The following is a 10,610-nucleotide window of genomic DNA, read 5'->3' as shown; positions in this document are numbered from 1 at the left end:
CTTATTCTCAAATATCCCGGTGTTTGTAAGAAAAATAGGATAGATGGTATGTGCTTATATGTTATGATATGTTTATGTTATGATACGTTTATATTATCACAAGTATATGTATAGTATGTTTTGTAGTCCTTGGGCATATGGCTTGTTTAAATACCAAGCCCCAAGAATATGTTTTCAGTCTCTTGGGCACATGACTTGCTTAGATAAGCAAGCCCCGAGAATTTATGATTGGGCATATGACTTCTTAAGATAACAAGCCCCAAGAATGGATGATTGGGCATATGACTTGCTTAGATAAGGAAGCCCCAAGAAGTTATATTGGGCATATGACTTGCTTAGATAAGGAAGCCCCAAGAAGTTATATTGGGCATATGACTTGTTTAGCTAACAAGCCCCAATAGTTTATATTGGCCATTAATGTTGTAGTCATATGTGATATATGTTTATAGTCATATGTTTTATAGTATATGAATATGATGTAGTCTTATGTTTATGATATATGTCGTATGTTGACAGTAGATTGTCGTTACTGGGCATTAGGCTCACTCCTTTATTTTTATCTTGATGCAGGAGAATGAATATGGAAGGCAAAAGGATTCTTGGAAGCTTGGCTTGTGTGTTGAGGATGAATGGAATGGATGGGCTGCGTGTCGATCAAGGATGACATTTATTTTAGTCTTTTAAAAATTATGTTTTGATGTAATTCCGGAACTAGTTTTTTTTTAAGTTATGTTTTATGTTTTGTAAATAATGGGATCCCATACCATATCACATTTTATTTTATATTTTTACTCAATTTTTGTAACACCCCAACTCCAGGGACCATTACGGTGCACATTGCAAACAGTCTAAACTCGCTAATCGAGTCATTTCGCCATAAACGTGTAACTAAGTATGATTAGCGGTTTAGGGATTAAAATTTTTAGTTAAGATATAACGTTTCACTAGAACGTTTATTGTATATATTGGGATCCCAAAAATATAATTTAAAGGTCTATTACAATAAAATATTTACAACCGGCCGATCTAAGCGGCAAAACAAGGTTTAACCCTAGTTCCTCTCCTTCAAACCTCGACCGTGGCGGTCGAGCAGCTGCATATGTACACGTCGTCACCTAAGCTATACAACTTAAGGATGGTCCAACTTTCTTTTGCCTTCACCTGCACCACATAGCACCCGTGAGCCGAAGCCCAGCAAGAGAACTCATATGCTCATGAACAGTCATATCATGATATCAAATCATATCTGGCATGCCTAGCAAACATCACTTTATTCAAGCATGCAAATTAGTTCAAACAATGCTGGGGTATCCAGGATAAGAAATCCTGCCCTTCTAATTGGATGACTATCAAGTCAATCCAAATCAGAAAAGTGTTTCAACACTTGAGGTTCTAGAAAACCATAATGGGTGACTGATAAGCAAGTCACTAATTTAAACAGAAGAGTGGCTGCTAGGTAAGCCACTAGCCTTAAGCAGACAAGAGACTGATAGGTAAGTCTCTAACTTTAAACAGAAGAGTGGCTGCTAGGTAAGCCAATAGCCAACAGAAGAGTGGCTGCTAGGTAAGCCACTAGCCAACAGATTAGTGGCTGCTAAATCAGCCATTAGCCAACAAAAGAGTGGCTGCTAGGTAAGCCACACAAGCGCTTATAGTATTTATCGAACTTGAGGTCGATCCAGCATTAATGCTCATTAAGTCATCCAATGCAGATCTCAATTAGATCTAATCTTTATTGGCTTGCGTTGAACATGCTAAGGCCGTCCTGACTTATGACTCAGCACCGTTTGACTAGTGCCCAGTACCACTGCCGAACCTGACTAATGAGTCCCGCTTCACAGTTGATACTGACACCTTTGCCACTTCTGACTAATGAGTCAGTACCATGCACAAGTAAGCTATGATACCAAACATATTTCATATGTCGAATATTCAAACGAAGGGCATTCAGCATGCTAGCACAATTATGATCATCCACAAACACAGAGACTCAAGCTCTAATCAATCTCACAGTCAATATTCATGGCATGCCCTAATCACATGTTTCTCATGCATCACATGCATCACACTGAATCATCCAGCATGCCTCAATAATAACCATATGCAAATGAGCAAGATTGCTAAGCATTCAATATGCTATCAATGTTTACATTTAAACATCCAACATGCATCAAGAATAACCATGCATGTCACATATGGGGTGCTGTTTTCTTACCTTTGGTCCAAGCACAGGTTACCAATAAACGAGCCACAAGCATGATCCCAATTCCAAGCCTCTAGTGATAACCTAGTCACAACCACAAATGGTGATCCAATGAGTTCAAGTTCTAAAACCAATCCTGGAACCAAGACCTAGCCTCCGAGACATCAAACGCCACCAATCTGGGTAGTAGGAATGACCCCGAGGCCTAAGGTTTGAGTTCCCATGACTAAAATCCCATTTTGGTCACTTTTCCTCTTTTGAGCCGCGACCCCAACCATTAGAGCCGCAGCCCCACTCAAGTCAGGCTCAAAAATCCTCTCTAACAACAATTAGAGCCTCAGCTCTACCCAATAGCGCCGCAGCTCAAATAGCCCTTCATCACCAAACCACCAGCTTCTTCAAGCTTGAGCCGCAGCGCCCAAGAACAGAGCCGCGAATCAACCTCGAACCCAGCCAAAGAAACTCCATTTCTTCATCTAAAAACCTTTCAAAAACATATCCAAACATCTCCAAACTCAAAAATCAAAGTTCCCAAACATCCCCATGATCCAAAACCAACAAAACCCAAGTTTCAAATCACCCAAAAAACACATCAAAACACTAAATCCAATTCAAGCTTAAAAGTTTTAAAACTTAGAACTTAAAACTTGAATTACCTTCGATTAAGTTGTTTCCCAACTACATCCTTTGGCTAATAAGCTTCTAATCTTCCCTAAGATCGCTATGCCTTGATCCTCGCTTAAATCCGAGTCCTAGAACTCAAGTTACCTTCGAAAATGCGATCGGGAGACGAAAGTGGAACTTAGAGGGAGAGAGAACATACAGAACGTTCTTTTTATTTCTTTAAAAGGTTACTTCAAGCTTAAGTAGCCTCAACCATATCCTAACACTAGGGGTCCCGAAAATACCCCCGGGGACAAAATAGCCAAAACCTCCACAATTTCCCCCTAGTCTTACTAACTCCCAATTTATCACCAAATATTAACTCCCATTACCCAATAACCCGGTAATGCTCTAAATACCCCTTGACTCACTCCGAGTCAAGAAAAAATCTCGTTGTGACTTTCCCACTAGCTTACCTCCTAGGATTGTCTTGTGCTGAGTAACGCTAGCATAACCAAACAATAATAAAGCACCACACACACATATCACATATATGCCAAATATGCCCGAAATGGCCAAAATATGAAAATCACCCAATTACTCAGAAATGGGTTCACATGCATATTATCATTTAATAGCATAATAAATCAATTATGGCCCTCCCGTCCTCCTAATCAAGGTCCTAAATCTTATTAGGAAATTTGGGGCATTACAATTTTGTATTAGTACAATATTTTGGGTTTTCAATACAGATATGTTATTTCTTATGATTGTATCAAAATAGTAGCTATGTCTAATAGTTTAATGATCCAAGGTCTTAGACATTGTTGGGTCATTACAATTGGTATCAGAGCAAATGGTCCATCTGCATGAAGTTCTTGATACACACACTCAAGCTTCGAATCTAACCGCCAATGTAAGTGTTTATGTTATAATTGTTATGATTATGTGTTTAGTTAACGTTTTAGCCCTTATGTTTTTAGTTAAGAATATTTGTAAATTAGTTTATTTTCTTTATTTATTTTATTTATTATCTTTGCATTTATGATTGTATATAGTGAAATCCTTTTTCCAAATAAATATAATTGTTATTTTTTTATGACCTGTATGAGTTTGATTTTTTTTACAATCATAATAAATAATAAATTTAATAAATAATGATCAAGCTCGGGGAGGGTGGATATAAAACAATGGACCGAGTTCTATATTGAATGATAGGGGGCCATAGTAGTGGGAACGATTTTACCGATCCCAGCCCTCCCTAAATATGGTTAACTTTGGAAGAATGAGGAGTTTCAAGCCTGAGAATTAAGTCATATAGGAAGATTGGAAACAGACTTATAAAATAATAAAGATGGCTTATTTTTCTATGTATAGAACCCTAATGATAAAGAATGCTTATATAATTCTTCATAAGAAACCATAATTAATAGGTCCGAGTTATGCTTGCTTAGATTAAGTGTAACGCCCTGGCTACCCCAGAACAGTTACGGAGAACGGTGAACCGGAAATTTGACTCGCTACCCGAGTCCTTTGGCTAAAAACGTGCTCTAAGTGTTAATATCAGGTTAAGGTGGAAAACCAGTAAAAGGAAAGGGTACATTTTATTAAGTAAATAAACTGCTCATGAGCCTTTTAAAATGTTTACAAGTAGTTCAAGTTACAAAAGAGTCGCTACAGTTTCAATTTACAAACTCCGCCGGCCTAAGCGGCAAAAATAGGGTAAACCCCTAGTCCCTCTGAGAACTCCTCGACCGTGGCGGTCAAGCGGCCCTGTATGTACATCACACCGCCCAAGCTCTCCACTCAAGGCTGGCCAAGCTTTTCCTTTCCTTTACCTGCACCACGTAGCACCCATGAGCCAAGGCCCAGCAAGAAAACACAATAGAACATGATGTAATACCAACAACGATCATAATAATCATCCAGGACTATCAGTCCAACAAATAGGTGACAATAGCCAAAAGTCACAGTAATGAGCATCGCTCCTTTTAGCCATGTGACGATAGGGTCACCAGGGCTTAACTGATAAGTGATTTCTTTCATAAGCATGTTCAGGACAGGTGCATGGTGATTGGTCACCAACATAACCTTCCTCACGACTCTAGAGTCGAAACTATGGACAACGTCCCTTAGCCACGTGACAAACGGTCACCGGGGTCATATACCTTGGCTATAGTCATCTGGTCGTAGACCAGGCAAGCGCTTGTAAGTTTCTTCGACCTTAGGTCGGTCTCGCATTAATGCCATAGAGCCACTCAATGCGTGATCATCGACTTCAGAGTCGGTCCCTGACTAGTCAGTGTCTTAAGCAAGTGATTGGCAATCATTAGCATTTGATATGAAATCCACGTTCACATATAACAAACAACATGCCTCAATATCAAACCATGCATGTCATATACCTGTACAGGGTGCAACTGTGTTCATACACTGTTTTCTTACCTCAAGTTCGAGCGAGAAGTATGATAAAGACGACCCCTGAGAACGATCGGTCTTTTAGCTCCTTAACGGTTACCTAATCACAACCAATTATAACCTCCATTAATAAGAATCCACAATAATAGGGTCTTAACCTAAGCACCATCCTCGGGACCTCGAAACATGCCCACACGGTGAGTAGAATCGATCCCGGGCCTTAAGGATTGAAACCCCAAGTCAAAAACCCTTAAAAACACTCAAAACGGGGTTTGGAAGGAACAGGGTAGCGCTATACTCAGAACCGCCCAAGCGCCAGAAACCTCCCTGAGGAGCGCTATAGCGCCCTAGGGTGGGCGCTGTAGCGCTACCTCCAGCCCAGAACACCCCTGAACCGACCTTCTTCATCTCCTTCGATTCTAACTCGATTCCCAAGCTTCCAAAGCCTATTCTTGATGCCAAATGAACCCAAAAACCATCCCAACACATCCCAAACATCACAAGCATGGGAACCCTAGCCAAAACTCCCAACAAAACCCATGAATTCACCCTAAACATTTCAGCTGCAAAACAAAACTAAAACAGAGCAAACCAGAGAAACTATGGTTAGAATCTTACCCAAAGCTTGGATTATGATGGCCTTCACTAGTGGAACATACTCCCAATCTCCCAAGGCTTGCTTCCCAAGCTAGAATCCTCAAAGTTGGTTCAGAAATCACAAAGAACAGTGAAGAGAAAAAGGTACGGGAGGACTCTCAAAAAACACTCTGTTTTTCCATCACCTTTTTCAGCTGAATAAGGGTTATATCTATCCTAGGGGTGAAATGACCATTTTACCCCTAGGTCAATTAATGGTTTCTAAAGACTCCCAAGGGAATTTTTGGTACTTTCCTCCTAACTCGTTAATCACAATTAACGCTCTCCAATTCCCGTTATTCTCGAAAATCATAAACACCAATAATTCACATCCCGTTACCCTTTATCTCCCGGTAACGCTCTAATCATCAAAATCACCCCGAGACTCAAACCAAGTCACGGCACTTAAACCCGTTGTGATTAAACCGCTAATCAATAATCTACGATCGTCTCATGTCGAACAGCTCGAACAAACCCACATCATAATGTGGTCTCAACATATATCACCGACATGCATACAATTAACATTATATTATAATATAATTCTCATAAACATTCATAAACACGTTTAACAGCATAATTAAGCAATTATGGCCCTCCCGGCCTACTAATCCAGCTGTTAAACCACATTAGGGAATCCGGGGCATTACATTAAGTTTTTTCCTTAGAGCCTATTAGGGTAAGTTCTAATATGTTTTCTCGACTATTAGAACTTTGCTGAAGATGTCGCTCAGAAGGTTTGCATGCACAAATTTCGATGCCTCCAGCGCCACTCATGAGACTAATGAAGCCCCTCCAGTTCACAGAAGATAAATGCGTGCTACCATTACTGCTGCTAATCAAAGTGCGCCGCCGCCGTCAGTTGACATCACCGCAGAAATTTTCTGGCTATGACAACAAGTGGAAGAGCTGCTACTACAACAACGACAACAGACTCAACTGCAGCCTCAGACACGGCCTCAATCGCAACCGCATCCTCAGCATAGCAACAATAATAGGCAGAAGAGAAAGCATGCCGATAGTAAGTAGGCCAATGGTGACAAAAGAATGTGAGCAAGTGATAGGCCGGGTTATGTAGAATACCTGCAGTGCTCCAAATGCCAAAAGAAACATCTTGAGGAATGTCGTGCAAACACCAAGGGATGTTTCAACTGTGGTTAGGAGGGTCACCAAAGGAGGCAGTGTCCCTAGCTCAAGAAAGAGGAGAAAATGGACAATACGATGGCTCCAGACCAAAGTCTTTGCCTTGACCCAGGGAGGAGCCCATGCTAGTAACAAAGAAGTTACACGTCAGGTTCCTATCCTCGGGAACAACATACTCGTATATCTCGTTAGGAATGATAGAGAAATTAGACAAACCTTGTAGAACTAGGTTTGTGACATAGTTGCCTTCGGGTGAAGTAGTTCTATCATCACGGATAGTACGAGGCGTACCAATCATAATTAAGGACATAGAACTAGAAGGAGACCTGATAGAACTAGAGATCAAAGACTTCGACGTGATGTTGGGCATGGATTGGCTAGCAAGGCATGGCACAACCATCGAATGCAGATGTAAGCAAGTGATGTTCGAGACTCCTGACGGTTAGAAAGTATGCTTTATGGGAAAGGTTTCAGGGCTACGCTCACCTCTTATTTTATCTCTCAAAGCTCAAAGGATGATAGAAAAAGGATGTCACGTATTCTTAGCTAGTGTCACGGATGTGGTAAAGGAAACACCACTAAAGATCAAAGACGTCCGCATTGTAAATGAATTCCTAGAAGTATTGCCTGATGACTCCCAGGATGGAATAGTAAAACTCCCAGGATCTCCTAACTTTTGAGGAAGTTTCCTTTGCAAAATCGCACTACATTCTTCCGTTAACGCCACTGTTTCATAGTCACCCATCTTTCTCTTATTAGAGAGAATATCCTTCATAAACTTTACATAGCTAGGCATCTGCTCTAATGCTTCTGCGAACGGTATATTTATATGTAGCTTCTTGAACACCTCTAAAAACTTTGCAAACTGTTTATCTAAATTTTTCTTACGAAGTCTTTGTGGATATGGAATTCTAACATGGTGCTCAATACTCACAGGTGAAGTCTCCTCTTCTTTCTTAAGGTCTTCAGTAACCTTTTCATCATTAAACTTATTTTCTTCTTTACGTTGTGTATTTCCCTTCTGACCTTCTTCTTCTTCTGACTGATTCTTCTTTGGCCCTTCATACCTCGTTCCACTCCTCAAAGTAATAGCTTGTCACTGTTCTTTAGGATTAACTTCTGTAGTGCTAGGCAAATTTTCTTGAGCTCTATTAGACATTAAAGTAGCCAATTTCCCTATTTGAGTCTCCAAACTTCTTATGGATGCCCTGGTTTCAGTCATGAATTGGTTAAGTACATCAGATTGGGTTTCAACTGGTTTCATTGGAATTTGTTGTGGTCTATTTTGTGGTTGATAATGGCCAGGTGGAGTGTTTTGGTGTGCATATTGCTGTGGATATGGTGGCCTATTTTGGGTAGGTTGATATTGTGGCTGAGGTGGAGGATAAGGTTGTAAAGTATTTTGATTGTTAGACCAAGAAAAATTAGGATGATTCTTCCAAGCTGGGGTATAGGTCATGGAATTTGGATTATTGGGTTGTCTCGGATAATTCCCTATAGCTTGTACTTCTTCCATGGGCATGTTATTCATATCTATAGCAAGGCATTGGTTTGGTTGATGGTTTGTACCACACACTTCACAAAGGTTTTGAACTTGCATAGCTTGAGATGGGAGTGTAGTCTTTTGTAGTTGCTTTGTCAAGGCCGTTACTTGAGCTGTAAGCATGGATATAGCATCCAATTCCATCATTCCAGCCACCTTCTTTGGTTGTCCCCTTTCAGTTGGCCATTGGTAATTATTCATCACCATCTCCTCTAATAGCTCATATGCCTCATGAGCACTCTTACTCATAAAGGCACCTCCCGCTACGACATCTATGATTGTCCTCGTGGTTCCATTCAACCCATTATAAAAATTATGCACCAGCATCCACTTTTCTATTCCATGGTGTGGACACTTCCTTAACAAATCCTTAAAGCGCTCCCAAGAATCATACAGTGACTCTCCATCCAACTGATAAAAATTATTAATCTCTCCCCTTAGTTTTGCAGCCTTTGCTGGAGGAAAGAACTTGGCAAGGAATTTCTGAGCTAACTCCTCCCATGTAGTGATAGAATTCGCTTGTAAGGATATCAGCCAACTCTTCGCCCTACTCAGTGAAAATGGGAATAACCTCAATCTTATAGGATCATCACTCACCCCATTCATCTTGAACGTAGCACATAACTCCAGAAAATTAGCTATGTGTAAATTGGGGTCTTCCGTTGGCATACCTCCAAACTGAACAGTTGTTTGAACCATCTGAAGGATTGCAGGCTTAATCTAAAAATTGTTGGCATCAATTGTTGGAGGTCTAATTCATGAATGCACTCCTATAACAGTAGGAAGTACATAATCTCTCAATGTTCTTGGTCCTTGCTCCCTTGGAATTTCTGCAGCCCCTTGACCATTATTAACACCATTTCCCAAATTTTCAGCCATGGTAAAATCCATTCTCCTCTTTATTTTCTGATTTTGTCTACACGTTCTTTCAATTTCCAGATCGATTGGTATAATCTCCTTGTGTCTATTGCTTCGCATATACCAACAAGTCCTGAGACACAATAGAACCTTGATCCAAATAAATGTTAACAGAAATTAAATAAAATAAAATAACCAAATTAGAACAAAGAACAATAATTGTGATATTGGAATACAAGTCCCCGGCAACGGCGCCAAAAACTTGATCTGTAATTTCTGTATGCAAGTATATGTAGTCGTGTCAAGTAGTAAATTCCGGAAGAACGGATATCGTCCCACAGAGACTATCTCCCAAGTACCACTAATTGATTTTCAAATTCTATTTGGTTAATTATAATTTAAGTGAACAATTAAAAATAAAAGAAATACTATAAACTACGACCCAAAATTAAAGAACTGGAAACAAAACAATGAATCACTATTTAAAAATCAATAATAAAAACAACCTAGGAATTAATTTCATCAACTGTTCATTCTATTAATTTTAATAATCAATTCTAATTCTCTTCTTTCTATTCTAATAGCAGGTTAATATAATCGATTCCTATTCTTTTTCAAGATATAAGATCTCAATCTATATGCAGGTTTTCTACATTTCTGTGATAAACTTGAACATGTAATAGGCATTAAACATGGAAACCTAATTACTACACAAGTCATCCAGGTACTTTCGTCCAATATGCACCCTATGTCTATACAATGATAGTATATTCAATTCTCATCTTTCGAATTTTGAATCAAAACCATTAAATCAAGCAAATAGTGATCAAGTATTTACTAGCATTAAACACACATCATATAGATTAGAATAGAAAAGAAGTATCAATAGAAAATCATGATAAAATTAAATAAAAATCTCAGTGACTACATTAATTCCTAGATAAAAGAAATTAGTTCATAAATACCATGATGAAAATAAACTGCAAATAATTGTTCATAAAATTAACCTCAGAATTCAAATGAAAAACATAGAAAATAATTACAGTAGCCTCTTTTTATCTAGGGTTTATAAAACTTCCAGTCCTCCTATAATCGCAGCATCATGTTCCTTAAATAGCCCTCCAAGGTTCCCAAGTGAAAAGACCAGATTGCCCTTCAAAAAGTCGTCTAAAATTTGAGAAACGCATCACCAGCGCTATAGCACTG

General features: G+C 39.3%; 1 protein-coding gene and 1 non-coding gene across 2 annotated transcripts; one reads left to right on the top strand and one right to left on the bottom strand.

The window, feature by feature from the left end:
• Positions 1-6,728: 6,728 nt before the first annotated feature.
• On the bottom strand, positions 6,729-8,795 carry LOC133792268 (uncharacterized). The gene is made up of 3 exons (XM_062230177.1): positions 8,198-8,795; positions 7,631-8,062; positions 6,729-6,943 (listed from the first exon to the last, which is right to left on the bottom strand). The coding sequence occupies exons 1-3, from the start codon at positions 8,793-8,795 to the stop codon at positions 6,729-6,731; spliced, it is 1,245 nt and encodes a 414-aa protein (XP_062086161.1).
• An 88-nt stretch (positions 8,796-8,883) lies between these two features.
• On the top strand, positions 8,884-8,990 carry LOC133793116 (small nucleolar RNA R71). Its single transcript, XR_009874576.1, has one exon. It is a non-coding gene; the product is annotated as a small nucleolar RNA R71 (small nucleolar RNA).
• Positions 8,991-10,610: the final 1,620 nt, after the last annotated feature.

Source organism: Humulus lupulus, chromosome 7 (genome assembly GCF_963169125.1).
Source record: "Humulus lupulus chromosome 7, drHumLupu1.1, whole genome shotgun sequence".
Taxonomy (NCBI): Eukaryota; Viridiplantae; Streptophyta; class Magnoliopsida; order Rosales; family Cannabaceae; genus Humulus; species Humulus lupulus.
The sequence above is the reverse complement of the archived record's forward strand: the minus strand, read 5'-3'. Positions and strand labels throughout refer to the sequence as shown.

Bases quoted from the DNA above. Each gene is read 5' to 3' on its own strand.
- LOC133792268 (XM_062230177.1), bottom strand. From the start codon at position 8,795: ATGAGTAAGAGTGCTCATGAGGCATATGAGCTATTAGAGGAGATGGTG. The intron at 8,063-8,197 runs GTTTGGAGACTC...CGAGGTATGAAG, and splicing joins AACCAGGGCATCCATAAGAA to GGCCAAAGAAGAATCAGTCA. The intron at 6,944-7,630 runs GCAATACTTCTA...GGAGCACTGCAG, and splicing joins TCCATCCTGGGAGTCATCAG to GTATTCTACATAACCCGGCC.